Source organism: Molothrus aeneus, chromosome 3 (genome assembly GCF_037042795.1).
Source record: "Molothrus aeneus isolate 106 chromosome 3, BPBGC_Maene_1.0, whole genome shotgun sequence".
Classification (NCBI taxonomy): domain Eukaryota; kingdom Metazoa; phylum Chordata; class Aves; order Passeriformes; family Icteridae; genus Molothrus; species Molothrus aeneus.
In genome coordinates, this window is record NC_089648.1 from 19,400,828 (window position 1) to 19,426,823 (window position 25,996).

The window sequence follows — 25,996 nt, forward strand, 5'->3', positions numbered from 1 at the left end:
TGTATAGAACTTAATAGAGAAAGGTAATGGCAAATATGTAGGAAGAAGTGCAGAAATCATAATAGAAAAGAAAATTTAAAATAAATAAAGCCACTCTGAGAAACGCTTAAGAAGATATGAATGGAAGTGAGAGAATGACTGGATTCAGTAAAGGTTTCAGGTCTTCAGAGTTTTCCATAATGGTTTTAAACATCTGAGGTCTGAAAACTGGATATGGCATATGTTGTTTTATCAAGAATTGAATAAGTAAGATGTTTCAGATTGTTACAGAAGAATCTATGTAAACCTTAGTTAAAGGTCAATCTGTATCATGTTAGATGTTGGAATTAATCATAAATAGTACATGAGGAGCTGTAAATATTAACTACAGTACACTCAATAACAGAGTTCTCACTTGCAGAAACAAGTAAGCCAGCAAAAAATGCAATTTTTGATACATGGAGCTTTGGGACGGAGCCCCATAAGACACCTTTCATTTCTATTTTGTCTTCTTTGGTCCCTTGGAGTCACTTAGTGTTCTAATTTTGGTTCTGTGGTTTGTTTTTTTTTTTTTTCCTTCCCCTAGTAAAACCTGGCTTTTAAGTTTAAAATCTCTTCGATCACTGGGGAGTTGACAAGAGACAGATGTAGTTCATGTATAGTCTTGGTAGATATTCAAATGCTGTAGTGAGGGTGCTGGTGAAAGCCAAGAGGAAATCAAAACTGTCTTTAGAGCATGGCAAAGCTATCTGGAATAGATATTCCCTAGAAGCCATATTTATTTGGCTAAGGAAATGAAATGGAGTGAAAGCATAGTGGATGGATACAGAAGAGGATCTCGTAGGAAGGAAAGAATTGTCTATGATTAATTATCCCATTTCAGTCAACACTTAGAGGGCAGCAAAAATAAACATGGGCGGTATACATAATAGAGCTTTTCAAAGACAAGTCAGCATTTCAAAATGCCTGAGAAGGTGCCATTCTAGCCTCAGTGTCACTTTATCAGATTTTAAAATTGTGTACTTTCGATAATGTGCTTTACAGAAGCATGTGTATAAGTACTATAGGTGTGTATGTACACTGTTTATTGCAACTGAGCTTTCAGAGTGGGCTGTAAACTCCTACATAGGTTACAAAAGGAAAAAAAGGAATTAATTCCACATAAAATCATATATATAAAAGAATGCCACTGAGAGGCAAGCAGCAGGATAGTTAAAAAGTGTTGGAATAAAAGGTTCGAGTTAATCATGACTTATTGCAAGTTTAAAAGTATTTTTACTGTTGCTGTCTGAAGTATTTCTTTGGGTATTTGTTAACTGTTTCTTCAGAGGTACTGTCCACAGAATTCTTAGGGCCTGAAAATGGACTTGGTATATAAAGGCTTAGGCTCAAGTCACTGGTGGTACCATAAGTATGCTTCAAGTGATACATTTTTCCATTTTTGACACTAGTTATATACAGGATTCTCTATTGTAAATTTTAGCATAATGGTTGTTTTTCTTCTTCCAGTATAAATATAAAGAGAGAAAAAACAGTGCTTATAGGAGTGTGCTTTTAAAATTTTAATAATAATTTTAGTAAAAAAACCATCTTGAATGCATTGTTGGAATTCGGTTTTTAATCATAGTTTTAGATGAATGAATTGGGCCAAATTAGGCTTGGTATTTTGGCCACTTGGCTCCATGTTATGTTTTCTCAGAAAACTTTTCACAGATGGTGAGAAGTTCAGATCTATATATAAGAAGGCATGTCTGTTATTTTCCATAAGGAAAACCATATAGTTAAGATGTTTTCTGAAGAGCCTAGGTGTAACTGAGAGTAGGGACATCTGCATGTTTCTGTGTGTTACAGTTACAGAGAAATGTTGGTTTTGTTATGCATTAACATCTTTTGTAAATCTACTGCTAGACCTTGCCACGGGCTTTTTGGAAATGTACTTATTCATTTTCCATGTGGTAGCCAAGAACCAATCCCTAAATCTCTTGATTTGCAATTCTCAACTACTATGTTTGGGGTAAATGCAGAGTTTAGATTTGGTGAATGAAGATCTGAAGATGGCAACATGTACATCATAGTGCAACCAAACATGAAAGTTCAGCCCTGGAGGTCTGGAAGTTAAATGCAATTCTTAACCTAATAAAGGTGTGACAAACAGCAGGGTGATGTGGGGGTACAGTGCCCATTTTTATTGCATGCAGGTGTGACAACTGCTAGAAAAACAAACATTTCACACTCATTGCCAGCTTCTGAATGACTGCTTTTTTGCCAAGGAGGTTGTAGACAGGTCAAGTCAATCTCTTCTCCCAAGTAACAAGTGAAGAACAAGAGGAAAGAATCTCAAATTGGGCTAGAGAAGGTTTAGATTGGATATTATGAAAAATTTCTTCAGTTGAAAGGGTTGCCAGGGATTGGAACAGGCTACCCAGGGAAAGTGATGGAATCACTGTCTCTGGAAATCTTTAAAAGTGTGTAGATGTGGCTTTCAGGGACGTGGTTTAGTGGTGAACCTGGCAGTGTTGGGTTAATAGTTGAACTTGATGATGTTTTCCAAAAGATCCTTTCCAAACCTAGTAATTCTATGATTTTTAAAAGTTTTGTCAAAGTTTTAAAAGTCACACAACAAGAGATGTTTCAAAGAGGCTTCTTGCTATGTAATCAGATGCCATCTTTTTCTCATACTCCTTCGTGCCTGTGTGTCATTTAACAATAGGTGCAAGCACAGGTGTGCATAAGTAACTGATCCAAGATTAAATCTGAAATGAGATGATGAATGCTTTCAGCTGCTGTGTGGCTGGCCATGCACAAATGGAAACTCAGGGCTGGCAGGTTGATAGCTATTCCTGCACTGTTTTCCTTTCAAGGAGGACATATTTCCATAGGCATGCTGGGAGGAGGGAGCTGCATGAGCTGGATAGCTTGGCTGGTAGCTCGTTTCTTTGTTGTGCTTCCCAAGTTGTGCCATGCCTGAATGAACCCTCTTGTCTTGTGTTGCTGGGTGCTGTGTAATGCTGATTTTTCTCAATGAGGGGAGAGAGGGGACATGGATGTAAATGAGGGAAGGACTTGAATAGGTTAGAGATGTGTAACTTGTGAAAAGTTATGATCAAGCTGTTGCCCTTAGTGCGCTTAAAGTGAGATAATCACAATTGGGCACCGATTGCTCTGATAAACAAAGCCCTGAGTTCAAGGTCTCAAGTGAAACCCTGCTAATTTTCATCCTGAAAACTCCTTTTTTCTCTCACTGTGGTGATATTGCATGGTTTTGGTTTGTTTTTAACAGATTAGAAAAAGGTGCAGTTATTATTGCTGTCTTATTGCTTACTTTTTATTTAGTGTATTCAAACGAAATTTCAATAGATAAATTCTTGTGGTTTCATTTTCTCTCCGAAGTGTCTTTTGTTATTGTTTGTGACTGGTCTGCAATTGTTAGACTATCTTAATCTTATGGTTTTTAATTCAGATTGTTTTACACACAAATGATGCTTTCCCAGCACCAGCTGTGAGTGAAACACTTTAGATACTTAATGCAGTTTCCTAGTTTTCAGTGTATAGGTGATATAGACATACTAAAAAGTAACAAATAGTTATAATACTACTTGGAATAACAACCCTAAAGAAAGATGAGCATGCTTCTCAAGATTAAGAAGGAAGTTACCCAAAAAAGAAAATAGGTGCCCAAATATGTAACAGAAGCAACTTTTTTGAAGCATTTAAATTCCTTCTGAAAGACAGAAATTATGATTGCAATATATTTTGTTTCTTTTGTTTCACTCTCAAGGTCAAATAGTAGTAATACAAACTACAGTTATTACAATGTTAGAAACTTCAAGAACACTCATTGTTTAAAATGCATCCAAATGTATGGATTAAGTGAATGTCTTCTGTGCCATAAGCATAGCAAGCACTGTTTTGCATCTTTAAAGGTGTAAGTGAATTGGAATCTCAGGACATGAGCCTGTGTTGAGTACCTAAATTCTTAAAATGTTGTTCTTCTGCTCACTTTCCTTGGTACTCTGTTTTTAAAATTACTTCAAAATGTCAAAATAATAATTAAAATGTTGGGTTTGTTATTTCCCTTTGTGCTTTTTCACTTTTTTTTCCAAGCAAAATATTTTTAACATTTAAATTGGGGAAAACACATAGACAAAAATATGAACATAAAGATTATATTAGTAAACTTGTGAGGTGAAGAAATATTCATGTCTAAGAAGCAGAATTTTCTTTTACTTCTGATTCATTTCAGTGTGATCGCTGTTTGCCACTGTACAATGACAAGCCTTTCCGTCCAGGTGACCAAGTCCATGCCTATAATTGCAAACCATGTCAGTGTTATGGCCATGCAGAAAGCTGCCACTATGACTTAGCAATGGATCCTTTTCCTCAGGAGCACCACCGAGGCGGTGGTGGAGTTTGTGATAACTGTCAGCACAACACAGCTGGTAAGTCAAAGAGAATGGACTGTTTATTTTACAGTTCCTTTTTGACTAAATCTTGAGTCAGCTGAAATTAGTAATGCTCTATGGCTCACAGTCCTATAAATTCTCATGTATATGTATTTTTAAACCATTCAGATAGTGCAATAACAACAGTGGTGTCAACTCTTAAGCCATGGGAAAATACTGTAAAATTTAATCCAATCTTGTATAAAAACTTTCATGCAAAACACATTCAAATAAATAATTAAAATATGTGGTTTCAAGGCTATTCCCATTACATGTGCTAGAGCATTTAAATTCAAAATATAATCTTATTGGACCGGTTTAACAGACAATATCTAAAAAGGTTGTCAAATTTCTCTCTAATATCAGTTTCTTGCTTATTGAATAAATCTCTTTATTCAGTGTTGGTAGTACATTTGAATACTTTAAAAATTCTCTTCTATTTCAGTTTTCTTGGCTTTATCTAGTAAAGATAAAGAAGTTTCAGGTTCAATTTAAAAAAAAAGTATAAGCATTTGCATGGCACAGCTTTTATATAAGTGTGGTATTATATAACAGATGGAAGTTTAATGGAGTAAAACATAGTTTGTAACAGGTTCATTGTTTCATATGCTCTGGATCACTAAATTGGCAGGTAGAGATGAAAGGTGCATTAAAATGGACGTCCTGAAAATTATAGAATTCTCTCAAAGGAATAGTCTTTAATTTTGAATTATACAGCTAATTTTAATGAATTGGAAGCCATAATGCATAACCTTTCTTTCATGCAGGAAGGAACTGTGAGCTGTGCAAGGATTTCCATTACAGACAAGCAGGTGCAGATCTTTCAGTCACTGATGTTTGCAAACCCTGCGACTGTAACGCAACAGGCACCAAAAATAAGAGCCTCCTGTGTGATAATGTAAGTAGCCTTAAGAGAGAAAAAGGAGAAAATGTTTTAATCAGCTGGGTATACAGCCATAAGATTTTACAAAGTATATTCAGATGGTAACTAGTCCATATTAAAAAAAAGCTGAAATCCAGCCTTTTTGAAATGATAATTGACTTACACCAGACATTTGAAAGTTGAGAAAACGGAGAGGAATTTGAGATGTACTGCTGAAGACTTACTCATCTAGATCAACAACAGACATAAAAGGTGTTGTATGAATAGTAGTTTTGGGAGGCTACCTCTGCACTCAGTAATGTTAAAACATCTAGGTTTTGAGTGTTTTTGAAGGTCTTGGTACTGTCTTAAAGTTTCTAAAAGGTTTTGAAAATTCAGGCAATAAGCTGAGCCTGAAATGGAACTAAAATTAAGGTACTTTTCCCTATAATAAGACAAGGATTGATCTCCCTTTTAATTTATGAAGTCCATTAAAAATAAAAGAAACCCACAAAGTGATGCTGAGAAGAGAACACTGTCAGCTATGCTTTTAAAGTCAATGGACCTCATTGTCATGCAAGCTGTCTAGTCCAATAATTAATCTATCTGTAACTTTTAAAACATGCATGTTGGAAAAAAACCCAGGAAAAGTGATTAAAATCTTGAATATATACTAAAGGTATAGTGTGGTTTGTGTTCTATTCACTCGGTTCCTGTCCATTGCCAAAATGTAAATTTTGTTAGGAACAGGTAAGAAATAATTGTTTTGAAATTTATTGTAAAGGTAGATCTTATTCTGTGGATAAATGTGATAGAACTTCTTCAGGTTGTTGCCACTTTTCCTATCTCTTCTTTTTTCCACACTTTTATTTGTAAAGTAATCTCTGGCTTTTTTCATCATATGTCTCTTGTCACTGAATTTTATTTAACAATGAACTCTTGTAGATCCTATTGTATTTTTGTCCTCAGTTACCATCATAGATGTACAGATATGTGCCCAGTTTGGCTCAGTGCACCTCACAGGTGCACTGTGAGGACTCATGCATTTGTACATATTCTGTGTGACATGCAATTACAGCAAAATATGTTTTTTAAAATAGTGTGCTGAATTATAAAGAGAAATTATTTTATAATTTTCAGTCTTCTGAAGTAACACACTCTGCCAGTAACACAGAAGTGGGGAAAAAAAAGCTTGCAAAACACAGGTATCATGTTAGGATTATTTTTCAAGACAGAGGAGGAATGAAAAGAAATGTTAATTTATGTATCCAGGGTTTGTGGTGAAATGTTAACCTAAGTCAGCTTTAACTGTGATTAGAGCAACAATAGTTTACAGAAATCAGTGCTTTATACGTACATATACAAGAATGTTGATGATGCCTGACTATGAAAGTATGAGCGGGGAGATAAAATGGGAAAAGTGGGGGAGACTGTATTGCTCAATAAAGCATCAATTGCTGTAGTAGAAGCAGAGCAGGGAGAAATGATTGAGAGGCATTAAAGAATAGATTAGTAAGGCTGGGGACTAAAGGCTGAAATGAATTACATTAAATAGGAAGGCATCATTGAAGGAAGTGTTTCCAAATTTGATCTGTGGAAGATGGAATCATAAGGAATAAGGACCTTACTCATGAAAATTAATTGTCACATCACATTGATAATTTTCAAGGAAATTTGCCAAAAATGGGGCAGAATACACTTTTACTGCATAAATCATCACTTTCTTCAGATCATCAACATTTTTTTCCTTTTGCAAAGTGCCACTTTAGTCACTAAGTTCCCAGAGGTACAGAGTTCCAAAATTAATCCCTTGAATCACAAAACAGTCTCATCTATTGAATCACACAGAAAGAACATTCACTCATCAAATGAAGTATTATTCAGGCGATAGTTTGCAAGATGTGTAGAAGAGCTGACTGCAACACAGTTGCTCCCATCTCAGTTCTTTGGACTGATCATGAAAACTTTATGCCTCTTCTGTTACCTATGCACTCTGCCATTGGTGAGAAATGAAGGTATAGAGAATTTCTCCCTTGCAGCGTTTCTCACTTATCATACCTCCAAAGATCACGTCCACTTACAGACCCGGGTAGACTTTGTATTTTAAAATAGAGGCTTTGTATTTTAAAGTGCAAACTATCATAGTTAAACTTCAAACTTGTAACTTTATGGCTTATGGTAACCGGTGGAATTTTAGGAGTGGTGTAGCAGTGCACCCACAGGCAGTTAGTTAGGTATTGTTGCCGAGTGAGGTTTTCCTTTGAGACTGGTGAGTACAAGTGAGAATTGCTGCAGCCTGATAAAATTTGTCCACTTCTGTGCTGGTTGTTGATGTTAAGTCATTGTAGAAAAGATGGTTACATTGTCTTTGTGAGCATTTTTCATGAAATATTTCAAACAATCAGAAAATCCAGATGAACTGTTAGTGGTGCTTGAGCCTTAGGAGAGTGAAAGAATTGGCTGCCTTCCTCCTTTCTCCCTAACAATTCACACCTGAGGAAGTTCTACCAGAATACTGCTGACGTGATCATTCTTGTTCTAGTTGGAGATTAATGTTTTCTGGCTCTCATACCAAAATCCTTTACTCATTTTCCTGTACTGCTTTTTACCCAGACTGCTCTACAAATGCTTACGTATTCTATCAGGCATGGCAGCTTGTGGTCCTTTTGTGATTCTGTTATGGTATGTCATATATAATGCTAGGGGAAAAAGTACTCTTCTCCTGGTCATTTCTTTTTAGAGAAACCTGAAAGTGCTGCTATTGCCTTTACCTATTCTTTGGAAGTAACATTCTGGTCTCAGTGAATTTAGTTACCTTTAGTTATCTCACTCAGCTTTTGCTGATTTTTAAAAATTTACCCTTAACATCCAAATAAATATGTATCATGTACTTGTTGTTGTGAGGAAATTGTATTTTACTGCAGAGGATATTGTTCAGAGTTGTAAAGACTTGATTTTCTTCTGTCAAGGTGGCAGCTCTATTGTCTCATCTTACAAGAAAACTCAAAGGCAAGAAAATGAACAAAATGTTACTTAGTGTTTTCTCTGAAGAGTCACATGAAAACATATTCCAGTACTTCTGAGTAACTATCTGAACAGACTTCAGGTTTCACCTTGCTGCACACTCACTAAATACTGTTTTTAAAAAATATTATATATATATATATATGCACAAAATGAAAATAGTATTTCTGTTTCTATTTTCACTTCTGAGTTAATTCTTCTATCTAAAATTAGGATGAGCCTTCCCATCTTCATTTATCTATCTAAATGGATTTCAACTTGTTTATTGTGATTGACAGTAAATAAATAAATGGAATATGTGTTGCAAAGGAAAGAACACAGGTTAAAGTAGTTCATTAAGGGGATTTTAGTCAACAGATTTACCAAAGAGAATAAGGCATGTAAAGAATGCAAATGTGTCAATGAAAAATATTGTGCGTAGTGGAGTCCATAAAAAATCAGGTTATCAAACACTGTGTATTCTGAATCTGGGTGTGCCTTAATGGGAGGCCTTTAACCTTATTGCTAAAATGAGGGAAAATTAGCTTTTTTATGTTCAGTAATCCTATGGCTTAATTTTGGATGAATTTTATAAAGTGGAAATGCTGGTTTTCAGCGAGAGTTTATTCGTGGGATTTGGTCCACTCCCACCCCATGGAGTGTTGTGGGCAGAGGGTAAATGCCTCATTTTATGTTTTGAGCAAAAGTAGTAGAAAGCTACTGACTTTTGAAAGTCATCATATGTGATGACAAGAAGAGATACCAGGGGAGTGCAAAGGAACTTCATTATTGCTGCTTATTCAATTTTCAGTTCCCAAAGACGACATCCCGAGAATACTCTCAGGTATTTGGTGTCAGACCATTAACCTATGTGTGTGAGCAGGCACACTGTACTGTTCTCATTTCCTAAACTGGAGGAAAGGAAAAGAAAACCTCAAGCCCCTTGCTTCCCCTTCCTGAGACTGCAGACAACTGGATGCTGGGGTCCTTGCCAGATTTGCCTCAAGTAAGAAGATAGTGAGAAATACATGATTACCATTTATATCAGAAAGGCAGAACATTGAGACTGGTACCAGTCAATTGCAAAATTGGTGATGGCAGAATTTCATGCCAGACCAATATACTGCTGAGTCTTGCAACACCCTGAAACTTGCAGAGGGTCAAGGGAAGGTACTTCTGTTGTGGTAGAGAGTAAATAATTGAAATTAGTAATGACTTGGCTAATTATAAAATGTTATTTTTTTTCAGGAGTTTTTGGGCTTCAAAACCAGAAGTTAACTTTGGAAAAAGAAACTTCAAATGTCAGCTTTTGTTCTTTATTAATATCCAGCCTCATATTGCATTATTGTCCAGAATTGGAGAGACTTTCTGATTATATGTTTTTGACACTATATTGCTTCTGTTACAGACACCAAAGGATAGCAATTTGAAATTACAAGCATATCCAAGACAAAGGAGTTGATTTTAACTTTCAGAAAGGCTTAGGCAAATGATTTTTCCAGCAAATTGCATTTTATTGTATAAGAATATGTATGGCCAACAAGAGTTCAAATAGTCAGAAGTTACATTTCTGATACTATGATATGTACATGTTGAATATCTACTAGGTGAGTGCCATGGTTAAACAGTTTGCTGTAATCTAGTGAACAATTAAGGCAATTCTTTGGAATATGTCACCCTTTGTCCTGGGTCTTTAAATCTCTTTTTAAGTCCGCCTATCAGTCTAGTAGCAGGAGGGTTGCTGAACAGGCTTCACTTTGAATTTGTCATTCTAGATGTAATGTGTTAAAGTGTCCCCCAGTTAAAGAGTGGTATCGTAAGAGTCTAAAGCAGTGAACTGCTCAGTATACATAAAATTTAGAAACATTAAGTAGTTGGATTCCTGATTAAGGACAAGTCTGCAACTGTGGTTTAGGCAGGAGAAGGTTGCTGGCATTCTCTTTGTAACTGTTTACACTCGAGGATATAAGAATAATGTGTATTTTGCACGTAAATTATAAATGACACAAGGGATACATGTGAACTCAGCATCAGTGATTTTCTGTATCAAATAACAATTGTAATTATGAGGTCCCAAGAAACACCACCACTTGGTAGTAATGCTCAGCCAGGTTAATTTCCAGAGTGAACAATCCAGTCAGATATTTTCCATCAGTGATTTAGTACCAAGATGGTCATGTTAATACACAGTCTGTTTGTGTCTGCTGACTATTTGGGTCAGAACCAGACTTCTCAGGCATAAGTAACAGTAGAATAGATTCGTTTCTGCTCTTCTATAACCAGCATTGGTCATAGAAAATTGAAATACTTTTCTTTAAATGGCAGATAACACTTGAATCGGGGAAGGGGGGAAGTTTCAGTAATATTTCCAGTGACCAACTGGTGAAATTCTGGTTAACAAACTCTTTAGATATTCATTGCTACCAATATTTTCAATGATTCCATAGTTTCCGGAGTAAGCTGGATTTACAGAAATAATAATGATACAAAAAAAGCCTTTTTCCTTTGTAATTTACTTGGATTTTTATGTAGCTATTGAAATAGTTTGTTCTCCCCATTTTGATGTAGATTTCCATGTTATAACCTGTGGTACACCTATTTCTGCAGCATTACAAACATTTATCGGCTTGTTCAGCTTCTTTGAAACAGTATTCATTGCCAAGCATTTCACAAATTATTTTGGTACTTCTCTGTACAGAGAAATTAAATATACTGTTTTTCTATATTTCTAATTTTTAAATAAAATTCTTCTCAGATTAAGCCCAAATGCTCTTTTTACAGGGAGATCTGCAAATGGTTTTGTTGGCTGGTTCCTGGAAAAAATTTAAATTTTTTAAGTTGGCCAGATATTTGTCACTCATTTGAAGATTTATAGTTCTTTTTCAAGCATCAGTTTTTCCACCCTGTTATAAAAAGTTTGGGGATGTACATTTTCTGCAAGTGTGTGTGATGAAAATTACTGCTCCTTCTAATAGCTTGACACCCAATTATGCTGAAGATCCTGGTATTCTTTGCTTCTTTTAGCACTTACTAATCTACATGTTTCACTAGTGGCATCTGGAAATACCTAAGCTTTGTCACAATTAGCCCTGGGTTTCCAGGTATTGAGGATCAGGACAGCTCTGCTGTATGATATAAGACTAATCAAGCACAGTATCTTCTCTGATTTCCAGAAGTGTGATCCTGCTGTGATGTGCTTTTTTAGAGTTCAATTATTTATGGGTTTAGGGCTACCTGAGCTAAACTCAGGATTTTCATCTGAGTAGCCACATGTTTGGTGTCCACATATGGTATTAATCTAACTAAATTTTTTAAGCAAGTAACTCCTTTAAGTTTACTTCCTTAGAATTTCCTTGGTGTTCTGTCTTATAACTTGAGGAAAAAAAAGAGTATTCATTCAGTAAGAGACTCATGATTCTGTAGCCACGTATTCCCTCCTTCATTTCGGTCCTTTATTTCCAAATGGTATAGTTTTTAGTCTCTTTTCATTTTTATCTTTGCTTATTCTACTCACTCTGTGACCTCTTTTTATTTTACAGAGGGTAACCAGATACACAAATTATGTAAAATGTTGATACAAAACAGATTTTTATGACAAAATGAGATTTCCTGTGTAATTTTCAGTTCTTTTATTGATAATCACAGTATTCCTATTGCCTTTTTAACTGCTTCAGAGCTTCCAAATGATTTGTAGGGGAAATGGAGCAGCTTTAACAGCTTCTTTCTTGAGTTGTAATAGCTAATTTTGGACATATCACTGTCTACCTGTAGTCAGTGTTGGTTTTTCCCAGGCATTAAGTTTGTACCTCTTGATGTAGAAATTAATTTGAGTTTTTGATCATGCATTTGGTTCAGTGTATGTGATATATTAAGATATTGCTGACTTAAAGAAATGCAGTAGTATCATGTAGCATGATTTCCTTTTGGGAAAAAAGTACCAATCTTTTCCAATATAGAATTTAAATTTCTAATAGAATGTACAGTAATAATAAAAAAAGCCTACTAGAATGTAGATCTCAGAAACTTCCTTACAGCCTTTTAAGGAGAATGACATAATTTTATTCCTCTTTTACTGGTGTTGATTTAAGCAATTATTAGGTATTTCAGTAATGTTATGTTTTGTTTCATCTAGAACTTGAGTCTTATGTGCAGTCACTTTTCAACAGATGAGATTTTGCTAAAATATTTTTCTTCTGACCTCTTGGTTTTTAATCAGTCTTAAAAATCATTCCTGATATAGAAAGGTAGCACCTCTTTCATAGTGAAGAGCTGTGGAAGATTTCCTCTGTGATCTCTGCTGTGGTTCTCTTTCCTGAATGCTACACATAATCATAAAAGCATTAGTTGGTCATCTGCTCTCCTCCAAGCAGAATTGTTGTCAGTGCTATATCCAGTCAGTCATGATTTTGTCTGGATAAATCTTGATACCTCTAGGAATAAAGATTCCACATCCCCTCTGGATAGCCTGTTACTGATGTTGCACTTCTCTTTTTAGTGAAGTGTTCCAATGTGCACTGTGAATCTGCTAATCATACCACTTAATTATTTATTGCCCTGATTCTCAGGTAGTCTTCCTTTGTTTCTGAAATTTTATTTTTTTTCCTTCATGCTTTAGGCATGTTGCTTGTTAAATGCTTATTTTTGTGTTGCCTTATTCTAGTTTGTAACATTTGGTGGTGGCTATCCTCTCTTATTTAGCTATCCTAGTTTCATCTTTCTTTCACTTATTTAAGATGAAATTTCACATGTAATGCTTTCCTTCCTGTAGTAGCTTTTGGAGTAACTTCAAAGTTTTTTTTTGCGTATGAGTTGAGTGCTGTTGTGTAACCTGGGTATGCTGCGATCATGAGCACAAAAATTTTTCTTTTACAGTTAGGCATTAAGTTGGGTATTTTTCTTCATTTAGGATTAAACTCAGAGTTGCTTTTCACATGTGAGTTCTCTGATGAATGGCTGTGATGCATGACTGGGTCTCTTATAATACACTAAATATCTAGATCAAATCTAGTCTAAAAGGGAATTAACTTGAAAATCCTTGTTGCTGTGTTTTCTGCTATTGTGGTCTTTTAACTCTTCTCATACTTGCTGTTGTCCTGCCTTTCTAATATCTACATCTTCCTGAAAAATAAGGCTGATACATCAGTAATAGATCTCTATCAAGAAGTCATATTAAAGAGATTTTATGGACTACAGAATCCTTTTATGAGGAAAGGGTTGTAGTATATACTTCTCTTAACTTTTATTCAATAGTTCCTGCACTGAGAATTTACTTTTAGATGTTGAAATACTCTATTTAGTATTAATAAAGCTTAGAACTTCATTTTAGATTTGAGGGTATGATGATAGTATTTAATTGGAACTTGCCAGTAGCTTTGTCTCTCCTGTTGTTTCAGCTTTGCTTGACTCATGGATTAAAGATGAAAAAGGCAGCTGTTAACAGAAATTTTTGTTTCAGTAGCTAATTAAAAGCAAAGTACATTGAACTACAGTTGTTGATGTCATAGATGAATACTGGTTTTGAATTATTGTGCTTTTATGTAATTTAAATATTTGCACTGAAAAAAGTAAACTGACCCAAAGAAAATTTGGACTGAGCCAAAGAAAATTCCTTATAACACAGTTTCTTTATTTCTGCATTTCCTAGAACACTTCAGTTAGGAAAGTTAGTTTTTGTTCCTTGATCATGAATCCCAAACCTTTTGCCAATTCCCACGTCTGTGTTGCTTTGACTCCCTAGGATTGTTTTTATTTTGTGCATTAACCGATGTCTCTGTTTCTCCATCCCTGTGGTGTTGCCCTTTCCCTGTGGTTGGCTTCCCCACCATATTGGAAAGTGATGAATGTAGAGAGCTTTTCCCTGGCTTTCAGAGGTCTGAAACTGAGGTAGCTTTTCAGGACCCCTTTAATCTTGCACAAGATATGAGTACTCCCAGACTAGGTCCAGGCATAACAAAGGACATGTCAACTCCTTCTGAATAGCAAAGCTACACTTTTAGGGGAGAGGGTGAGGACCTTTACATACCCCCACTGAAGTGGAATGGTTTGGATCCCAGCTGAACCAAGAAAAGAGGGAGAGGGTTTCAGTTGCTGAACTGTTGGATGACATCCTTCACTAAAGGGAGAGGAAATGTACCTTGGATGAGTAATAAAAAAAGAAAACCTTCAATTTTGCTTCATTCTTATTTAACTAACATTTTCACTAAAATAAATAAGCATATGGTCAGAACAAAAAAGGAAGAACTTGAGCTTTGAAAGATGATAGTTCTTTATGGTAACTGTGATGAAAAAATTATTCCTTTTAATAGAAGTCACCATATCTACAATGCAATTTTGTAAATATTTTTTGCAGGTTCTCTGTCCACATTGTAAATACGGCTGCATTGTTTGCTCACTTCTTTTTCCCTTCTGTTTTGAAAGAACAGGGCTTTTAAACTCTATTTAAAAGTCGAATAGTTACACTCTGTTCAATGTTTCTTTTTTCCTCTCTCTTAACAAATAAAAAATGCTCACAGGCCTATTTTTTCTTTCTGTTCCATTTAAAATTTTCTCTCCCCCCAACTCGCACTCCCATTCTTGTTGCTAATGAATGTATCATCTAAAAATAGATATGTTCATCATTCTATAATATTTTGTATCTTTCTAGGTTGGAGGCCAGTGTAATTGTAAGAGACATGTGTCTGGCAGACAATGCAATCAGTGCCAGGAAGGATTCTACAATCTGCAACAGTCAAACCCTGATGGCTGCAGTCCCTGTAACTGTAATACCTCTGGGACAGTCAATGGAGATATTACCTGTCACCAAAATTCAGGACAGTGCAAGTGCAAAGCAAATGTTATTGGTATGTGTAATGCGAGAGTTCAGAGCCATTTTTCTTGTTTTCTCTGGAAATAAAACACACTTGGTTTCTAAATGAAAGGTATAGAAAGCTTCTTTGCTGAAGGCAGATTGCAAAAATGAATGAAATTAACTGTTGAAAAATTATTAATTTAATAATTCTGTCAAACTACAGCTTGAAGCTTAGTTTAATCAACCCTTTAGAAGTTTCTTTATGGCATAGCTATGTTAGCTTACATAGCTCCATACTAATAAGTCACAGAAATAATGTAATTTGCTTACTGTGTAGATGTTTCTTTTAGGAAATTAGCACTTTTTCAACATGTTTTGTACTTAATGAGTTCTAAGCAAACCGCTTCCATGCTAGTTTTCTTAATAGACCAAAATAAATGGATTTTTTTCTCAAAATATTCTGTGCTACAGGGTCCTTTGTGATAAATCTATCAATTCTTTTCTATTATATTTCTTTGAACTGTTCCTATGAAATGCAAAATAAGTCAACATAATTCCACAGATCATGTACATAGCTAGGGTTAGTTATCAAGGGCCACATAATTTTAATTTTGTAATTCAATGCCAAGCTGATTATAATAAACTGCTACCTTCTGTGTTATTTATCATTTTTTTTACAAGACGTGCTTTTTTGTTTGTTACTCCCACAGGTATTTTTCAGAAATTAGATTTGATTATAGCAATTTATTACTTCCAGCATATTTGAGGGGAGCCACAGCCACATAAGGACAAAATTTATCAAGTGCCCAAAATACACAGTATATATAATACACTTTGAAATGTTGATGTATGGGAATATTATGCAAGGAGAATTTCCTGATAAAGTGAGCCTTGCATGGGAACTGTACGTGTCTCAGACTATACATATGTCGCAAAAAGAAAAATTCCTCTTCTGCTTTGTTATTAACAGAATTAGTAATCTATTTTTTCCTCACCCTAACCAGGTTCTGGGTTGCATTAATAATGTTCAAGTACATGTTAATGTATTTGATATTATATATACCCTCACTTGTGAATGTTGACTCATTTGTAATGTTGTCTTTGTTGCTTTTGGAAATTAGAAGAAAATGTAGAATAACAACAAATAATGAAAATAGCTCTAAACAGATTGAAGCCTGAACAGTTTCAGTCTTTTTTCCTGCGGAATGCTGTATTTTTCATACAATGAAAGGATGCCAAGAGTAGAAAACCTCTGTGCATCTTAAACCCTTTTTCTACCTTCAAGAAAAAGGACTTCAGAGCATTCTTAATTATATATTCATTGCCCGCATTTTATGTTTGAACCTGTGAAAACACTTCTTAATTCGGTGGCAGTTTGGCAGACAAGAAATTCACAGTCTGGTTCTCATGTGTTTGGTTATCTACATATTATATTTTCTCCCCTTGATGAAAACATTAAGAACTGTTTTTATTTTCACTGAAATAGTTGTTAAAAAAAAAAAGGCAAGTGTGGATCTATGCTTTCTGTACTTATGTGTAGCTATGATGGGGGGTTGTACTTATGCAAGTGTTTGTTTGCAGGATAAAGATCTAATTCTTTCCAGACTAGATTCTATTTTTTTTTTTGTTTGTTTTCCAAACCAATTGTAAATAAGCTTCTGCATATTGAAACGTGTGCAGCAAACTTTACCAGGGGACTTTCCTCTTTGGATTTCTAAATTGGTTTTTAGAGCAATCTGTCTGTTGCCATTTTCATCTATTTAAACAAACACAATAACAGAAAAATGCAACTATGGACTGCAATGTTATGAAACATGAACTGTTAGAGTTAACACAACTGTTAAATCTTACTAATGATTCTATCACCAGTAAAATACATTAGCACCAATAATTTTATTAAAGTAGGTCATTCATCTAGAATAAAAAGGTAGAAGAATGTGAATTAAATGCCAAGCGTGCTAACTCCCCTGTACTTGTTAACATTGAATGTGATGCCCTGTAGGCCTTCCTCAGTATCGTTAGGAATAGATTACCTGTCAGGAATATGTATGGCATATTCAAATAAGCACTGCGCATATTTTAAAAACTGATATGATATGAATCCATGTAGACCAATTTTAATAGTTCAAAATGAGTCATAATTCTTGTTAACAATACAGTTATTTTTAAAATTTGCAGCAATAGTGGTCCTTTTTTATTTTCCTTATTGAAATTAAATGATATGCCTTAGGTGAGTCATTCATCACTGTTAAAGGAACTCGCCTTCTGTTGGAGATTTTGAGTTTTTATCCATATATATATAATTCATTCCCTACCATTTTTAGTTTTATTTTTCTACATGTAAGTTGCTAGGTGTATTTTTGTATGGTTTTGTATTTTTTTAAGATGATGACAGTATTTTGCTAGAAGATTGTATTTATATTTTCCTATATGAAACAATTAAGTCACAGCTTCATAGTGAAGGATTTTCCCTCTGTAAGGGAAAAATATGTAACTGAATTTGCATTTTTCGTATAATAATCTAGTTTGCTTTCTTGTAATGTACATTATATAAACTAACATATAAATGCCTTCCCTTGGGGCAGGGATAAAGCAAGCATTGACTTTGAAAACAAAGCTAATAAAACTACAGGATGAAGCATGAAGAAAACAGTTTATATTTTAATGTACTGCAGGAGTTAACTAAATCATACATTTAGATAAAAATATTTCATTTTGGATTATGGAAAACATTTTCTGCTTTCTGTAAGGGCTAACAATAAAGACTAACATAAATGCAATCAATGATAAAACTGAAGTATGGTGTTAAGCAAATAATTTGTTATAGTTAGTCTAACTTGTGCTGTCTCAGTGTATATTTAATGTTTTTAATACAATATATAAATCTATTATAAGAACAGATTGTGAGCCTAGTGCAATTCTCTGTGTATTGCATTTCTGCAGTATAGGGTGAAGAGTTCACATAGGCATTGATTGTGCAACAGGTGCTGTTCTGGGGGACAAAGAGATTAATTCTGCTTTGTCTTAGAAATGTTACAAAGCATCTCTTGCAGAACTATCTTAAATTGTAGTAAGAGGCCAGCAGATATGCATTGCTTCTGAAGATTGGAAAAGTAAACAGATTTTTGGGATGCCACAGTTATTCAATTGATCTGTGCAGCCTCATCACTCCTGTTAATTATGCTGGCGAAGAATCAATCCTCCCTTTCTTTTATTTCATTGTAGTATACTTACACTTTTAAAAAATGAAATTAATAGCTTTTAAGATTTGGGGTTTTTTTATTAATTCCTTTTCTCTTTCCAGGCCTGAGGTGTGATAGTTGCAATTTTGGATTTAAAGCTCTCAGATATTCTAATGAAGATGGATGTGAGCCTTGTTGGTGCAACAGCCACGGCTCAGTGAGCCAATTCTGCAACCCTGTCTCCGGACAGTGCAATTGTAAAGAACGAGTGAAAGGGCTTCTCTGTGACACCTGCATGGACAACTTTTATGGGCTGGATGTAACTGGTTGTAAGGCTTGTGAATGTGATGCCGCAGGGTCCATTTCGGGAACCACGTGTGACGCAAGAACGGGGCAATGTGCGTGTAAACCAAATATTGGGGGAAGGCGCTGCGATGAGTGCCTGGATGGGTACCACAGAGTGCAGAAAGGTCACTCCTTCCTTTGTCTGCCATGTAACTGCGAGAAGGCAGGGACAGTAAATGGCTCTCTGCTTTGTGACAAAGCGACAGGACAATGTCCTTGCAAAGCTGGTGTGACTGGCCCTCGGTGCAGTCAGTGCATGCTGCAGACGTACAACCTCAGCATGAGCAACGCCCGCGGCTGCCAGCCCTGCCACTGTGACGCTCTGGGCACGTTGGCAGGAACAGCTTGTGACCACCTTTCTGGGCAGTGTGTCTGTCTGCCTCAGCGCCAGGGGAGGAGGTGTGATGAGTGTAAACCAGGTAAGGGAACAGAAAGACAATCAATTTGATGTAGTAAGTTTTGCTTTGTTTTTTATCATTTTTTACAGTTTTTAGTATGTGTTTGGACAGCTTCATGTCTGACATGTCTTTCACATATATTTATATGTCACATAATATATATATATGTCATATAATTATTTTTCTGTTTCTTCCTAACTGTGTGAGTGAGAAGGAAGCATTATTTTCCTAATCACCACCAAATATTTATTCTATTTTCAGATATAATTTGTATAATTTGTGTTTCAGTTTCAACATGTCCAAAATAAGGTTAGGCTACTTCTAGATATTGAGAAAATATACGAATAATCATGTCCCAGTCCCTGAATAAGAAGTAAATTGGCATAATCTAATGAACAGCAGCTATCCTCATAATGAAAAATGTGGATTTGGAAGGCAGAGTGCATGCTCTTCAGGAAGGGCACTTCATGCATAAAGCTGAGCATGGCAGGGGGCACAGAGATGGTTGCTTAAACTTTGATGAGGCTGGCAAACATGCCACTTAGAAAGCATTCACCTGCCTTGCTGTGTTGGGGTTGTTCTGGCTTGCACAAGGACTGCTTACAGTTTGGCCCTACAAGGTGATACTTGCAGTTTGCTACGTATTTGTTCAAGATTTTGTGCCATATTTTTAAACAGAGTTTAAAAGTTCATGGTAAGTGGGGAGCTCTGTAGTTATATTTCAATGGGGTTTTTTTTTAAAAAGTAGGTGGGTAAAGTGAAACTATAGGTAACGTTAACCTACCCTCCATCATAATATTAAGCAGATAGATTTAGTTCAAATTAAATACATATGCAATTTATTCAAGTTGCAGCTCACATTAAAAGGTACATTATAGCTCCATTGGTTTTAATATGCCATTCAATAATTTGAACAGAGGTTAAAAAAGCTGCTTAACCTCCATTAAGTATTTTTTAAAATGCTTTCATTTAAATTATTTTAGGTACATATACTAATAAATAAGGCAGCATTCTGTTTTTCTTAGTTCCTCCTCCAGTGCTATTTGACCTGCTAACCCTCTGTAGCAGCCACTTAATCAGAGATCGGCAGAGGAGTGATGTCAAGGCTCCCTGAGTCAGTGACCGCCCTTGTCCTTGGAAAAGAAAGGCCAGGGTTTATGCAGAACTAAATGGTTTAAAAAGGTTTAATTGATAGTGTGAACAGGCTGGTTTGTAGAAAAGCTTACATGGCACTCAGAGGAATAGTCCCACAATAGTTCCTGGTAAAAAGAGAAATAATTAAAAAAAGTATTTGTGTAAGTATTATTTTTAAATTTTCTAACTAATAGCTTTAAGCATGTATGTGCTGAGCACTGAGCTCTCTGCTGCAGGTGAAAGTGTAAATTCCTATTTTTGTAGAAGTACTGTATTGCTCTTAGTAGAGCACAGTGAGCTGTGATATTTTTGCTGTTTTAGTCAGAGCTTATTTAGATGTTTAATATTTCTAACTTTTATGTAAATATTCTTTGTTAGTATGTGCCAAAAGAGATTTTTCTCCTGAACAGGGAAGACAATAAAAAGTCTTCTATATAGAAATATAGAAGATTTTAATTGGTTTCAAGTATTTAGACATGTCATATGGCTTTTTTTTTCCTTATCTTTGGGACAAAGATAAGAAAAGGTACTCCAGATGTATAAGAAAATGTACTCCAAGTGTATATGTAGCCAACACAGCCTAATTAAAGCACACACAAATTAGTTAATATTGGCAGCCCTGAAAACATACTGAGGATTTCTGCATCTGTTGGGACATTTCAAATTTATGACAGAAGGTAAGTGGCATTTAAAATAATGTCCCAGTGCAGCATATCTTTTATGTGCTTTGATAAAATCCGAGAAGTTTTCAGCAGTTACTAAAATCTTAATGCAGAAAGAGTTGCCAATTGAGAAAAGATCAAACTGGTTGTAGCTTTTGGAAATTGTTTTATAAGGAGATTGTTTTTCTTAAAGCACTTTTTGGCACATTCAGCCATATGTTTCATCTGTTAGGCTGTATCCATGACCTCCTGTTTTCTGTTTTGTTTTCATACAAGTAACATTTTGGTAGATTGGTGTACATTTATTTTTTCTTTAAACTTATAGTGTATGCAAAGAAAGGAATACTTGATTCTAGCTTGAAACAAAATGAAAGAGCAGTTTTACCTTGTACAGAAATTTGCTTTTGAGATGTCCTAGGCTGCAGTGGTCAAAACACAGGTTCTCTTCAACCCCCAAACTGTTGTGAGCATTTTGTCCATGCCTCATTCTGGAACAGTGTGGCTGAGTAGGATTTGTGTCATACAAATCCTGCTCAACATAGGTCTTGCATTTTGTTACAAGAGCAGCAAAGCTGTAAAAAGACATTTCGTTTTGTAAGTTCTTTACTCCATAGCCACAGGTTTGCATAGAATGCTACATAGTAGGGAAAAGATGTAATGGAACATGTAGAATGTGTGTCTGTGCACCAGTACTGAGCCTTTGTGCACATACTGCCTCTCATGGCCAGAAGAATGTGAATTGTCTTGTGACAGCATTGCTGCTGTGGGTAACTGCATTTTGAAGCCCAGCCTGTGGTTAAGAAATGAGTATTACTGCCATAGATGGTAAGGGTGTAAAAGTGCTAAGGAATTGGTCATGTGTTCCTTCTCTATACAGCGGGAGAAATGCTAAGAGGATGATTAAAAAAGAGAAGTGGAATACTTTGCTATGACTTTCATTCTTCCTTTTGAAAAGTGTGTTTGATTGACAAATGTGATCAATTATGGTTGAATTGGAAAAAAATCTGCAAAAGAATAAGCATAATACTAGTTACATACATAGATCTCAGAGAGATTTGCGGTGGCTGTCTTAAAATTGGAAATTGGCTCTATTATACAACAGTGGATCCTTCATAAAGCAACTTTTATGAGCCCTTCTAACCTTGCTGTAAATTAAGCTTGCATTAAGTTATTACTCTTTCCTAGGTGGAGTCAAATTCTAGGTGGTGAAAGTAAATAATAATAATTATGACAAACAGTATGAATTTGTAATCTTGTATTTCCTCTTTTTCCTCTACATTTGATCATGGTAATTTACTTACAAATTAGTTGGGGAAAGAAATTTTTCTCATTTTCCTATCCCTCACTTTAAAAAAAAAAAAAATTGCCTTTATCTGCTACTTCTGGGTAAAAGAAAGTAATTGTGGTAGTGTCCAGTAACTTTTAGAGCATTTCTAAAATAGTATAATAAAAAATATCCTACCAAATCCTTCACTGCTCTGCAGTGGTTTAGGCAGTGTGGCTGTAGGAGAGCCATGATGTTTAACACTAAGGTATAGATTATAACTAGTGATTTCACTGCTATGATAAAAGCAGTATATGCTGTAATCCTGCTCAGGGAAAACAAATTTATTATCTAGAGATGTGCTAATTTGTCCATTATAGACTTCTCTTAGATGTTACTATATACAAAGGAATCATGGAATCATAGTTCTATGCAAAATTTCAGATGGACAAGGACCTGGTTTAGCCTGAGTGCTTATCACTTACTGCAACTGTAAAGTGGGTCCTGAAGAAGTGCTTTGACCTTCTGCACGAGTCCAAGGCTTCAACTTGTTTCCATCCTTCCTGTTCAGTTCTTGGAGTGGAGTCGTTCATTGTGCTCAGGAGTGACATTGCTGGGAAATGGTCTCCTGTATTTATGCACAGGATGGGCACTGCAGAGCGCAGAGAAGTGCAGCAGGAGATAATACATGCTGCCTCACTAATAACTTCAGGCTATTTGCTCTCTGTGCTGCCTCAGTTCGGGGCCTCTCTGGAATAAAGTGCCAGCAGCGTGGTTTTTTATGATGCGAATGTATGTTAACTGGAGACTGATATCACTTCACTGTCCACTTGAGATTTATCTCACCGAGGACCAGAGGCTAAACTTGAACAAAGATTTGAGCAGTAAAATTCTAATGTTTTCAATTTGTTTAGTTTCTCTGCTATTTGGATATGAACTCACAGTGCAGCACTGCTGCAAAGACAGAGAATACCACCCTAGGGGTGTATATATAGAGCTATCTCTTGTAAGACAAATAATAAGGCCTTGGGCAATATGACATATTACAGTATAATTTTGGGCTACTTATTATAAAGCAGGACATCGGGAAGTTATTGGACAGCAAAAAATATTCAGTAGCTGAGAACATGGCTAAGAAACTACTGATTGAACTTGATGTGAAGAGAGGGCAAGTGTCTGAGAAGTCTGTGCAAATGCTGCATATCTCAGTAGCAGATGAAATTTTTCTATTGAAGTTGTACAATAATAACTAATAGCAACCAGCTAAGGGAGATAGAAACTCATATCAAGGGCCCTATTTTAGGATTCATGTTCCAAGATAGGTCATTGTTGTTGTCTAGTGTCTCTTAATACTGTGGCACCAGGATCTTTTGCAGAGCTGTCAAGCATTGCTACATTTTAAATAAACTGTACTCCTCCGAGGGGGGAGGGAAAAAAAATAAAGAGAAGACCAACTTGTGTGAACAAAACAGTTAAATATTTCTTAATAATCAGGTAAAAATAGAAAATGTTTTGGAAACTTATGTAATTATATTTTTACTAGTGTGCCATTACTTGAATTGTCTTCTGATCAGAAAGAAATTATTACAGTGAAATAAGTCCATACATTGTGAAATAGATTATGCAAGTGGAACAGCATCATTAAGAGAATGTATGTAAAAGCTCTTTCATTAGGAACTTCAGGTAAGGTTGTGGATAATGGATAAATTCTTGAATGGCCAGATTAGAGGTGTATAAACTGTATCTAACTGTATTTTTCAGTAACAGATAAATATCAGCATAAATAAAGATTGCTTGTAAGTGCAATAGGATGAAATATGGCATAGCAGAATCATACCGAACATACTGTGGGAAATGTGAAATGAATGCTCAAATTCATAATTTGAAATAATACAGGAACAGGACAGGGTTGAGGGTGAAAGCTGTTTAATACCAGATCAGTAACTTTCTTTTATCAGTTTCTTAGTTTCTGTGAAAGTATTTGTGTAGGTTACAAGCTCTATGTTAAAGAGGAGTAAAATATAAATAAGAAATGCTCATCAAATGTTGTTTTTCCAAAGAAACTCTATCTTATTTCAAGGATTAAGTCAAGCACTGGTTGAGAAAAATGAAGAGACATTCTTAAGAAGATACGTGCATTTCTTATGGTTTGCAGCTGGCCATTTTCAGGGCTGAGCTCTCAGACTGGAATGGACGAATGTCTCTTCACTTGTGGCTGCATTCATGAGTATTTCTCATGTCCTTGGGTCTTTCCCCACAGAAATGTTAATGTACTCCCCCTGTTTTGCATTTGCACTGGCTAAGAATATGAAGAGAGAGAACCAACATTCTCAAAATCTCTGTCTTTTGCAGGTTTTTATTTTTCTCCATCCAGCGCCACTGGCTGTCTGCCGTGCCTGTGCCACACAGCTGGTTCTGTGAATCAGATCTGTGATAAACTCACTGGCCAATGTAGTTGCCAAGATGCCTCTGTAACAGGACGGACTTGTGAACGTTGCAAAGACCTTTATTTTGGATTTGACACTGTCACAGGGAGGTGAGTGTTTCTTTTTCTACAGGTCACTTATAACCTCATTGTCACATTTTTTCTCATGGCTCAGTCAAGGGTTTAGTGACAATGGAAAGATGTGTTCTAGGTAGGTTAATCCTTCTACGAGTTCATGTGTGCACTCTGATTTACATGTGATATATTACACAATCCCCCGTGCTCCCATGAGATGAAGGAAATAGAAATTTTGCTACGGATTTAAGTAGTAACAGCATGAAAGGTGTATAAGGCTAAGTTATAGCAATTTTTTAATTGTTTCCCTATGTTTTCTGTGCATCTTCAGTAAGGTGTGTTGTTTTCTGACGTGTTTAACATTGACTATTGAAATGCAGGTAATTTGCCATTCTTACAACTGGTGATTGCTATTGAAGATTTCATGAAGATTTAATGGGGGGTGGCAGAGAGAGAAGGGGAAAACTACAGATATCCCTGACTTCCCAAATTTCTTTTGGTAAAAGCAGTACAAATATTCACTGCACCTTGACTCTTAAAAATTTGTTTTTCTGAAGCAGTGCATTCTTTTTCAACATTTTCTTATATGCCACAAGGTAAATTGTATTTCTAATGCAGCCTGATGTCTTTAGGTACATGGATTCCCTGGATTATAAGGGGAAAACATATATTTAGTGTAGTGCACTGTTATTTCAACAACTGTGCTATCTTTTTTTTTCCAGGATCATCTTTCTTGCTTAGTCCTCACAATCTCAATTTCCTTTTAAAATATTGTCCAGAAAGATTGCACAGCTCTTATGCTATTATATGTTCATGCAGATTGATGGTGTTAAATTGTTTTGTTATATTTGGTATTTTTGCCTTTTAAAAAACCAAACTCACATACCACAGGCAAAAGCAAAATCTGTACAATGTTCCCCTCCCTCTTCTCCTCTCCCCTAACTAGTTTGGGGTAGACAAGCTTTTAGGCAGTGATTAGTAATGTCATCCTGCATATATTTGACATTATTCTGCAGATTTTTCACTTTAACTTTTATGTTACTGTCACTCATTAGGAGATTTTTTTAAATTATTTTTTACTGTTTCGGGTCACAGAGGCATCTGCTAATAGCCATAAAGTAATCTGTAGGAATAAGGACTTCCTATTTTCACTTCCTGTAATTTCTAATGGTGAGAAATAAAGACTGTGTAATATTAAAGTTCCCTTTGAAATATGTTTTCCTTAATATTAATGATACCTTTTTATTTTAGTTACTTGGAATAGATTCTCCCTTCACCCCTCAGTTTTAGCACAATTGTGCTAAGCAGTAGCTTTTCTGAGCTAGATACTGGCTTTCAAATACCTGCATTTTAACCTGTGTTTTGCGATTCAAAATGTGGAAATATAATTATCTAGATCCAGACCTTGTAAGGATAGAAAGTTTTTAGAGTTCTGGGA

The 25,996-nt window shown here is 35.6% G+C and overlaps 1 protein-coding gene across 1 annotated transcript in view; it reads left to right on the forward strand.

The window, feature by feature from the left end:
- Positions 1-25,996, forward strand: part of USH2A (usherin) — a 375,341-nt gene that overhangs the window by 44,121 nt on the left and 305,224 nt on the right. The window contains exons 10-14 of the mRNA XM_066546427.1: positions 4,223-4,418; positions 5,189-5,319; positions 14,930-15,125; positions 18,378-19,019; positions 24,411-24,594. Coding sequence (XP_066402524.1) covers positions 4,223-4,418; positions 5,189-5,319; positions 14,930-15,125; positions 18,378-19,019; positions 24,411-24,594 — 1,349 coding nt within the window. The remainder of the gene's footprint in view (positions 1-4,222; positions 4,419-5,188; positions 5,320-14,929; positions 15,126-18,377; positions 19,020-24,410; positions 24,595-25,996) is intronic.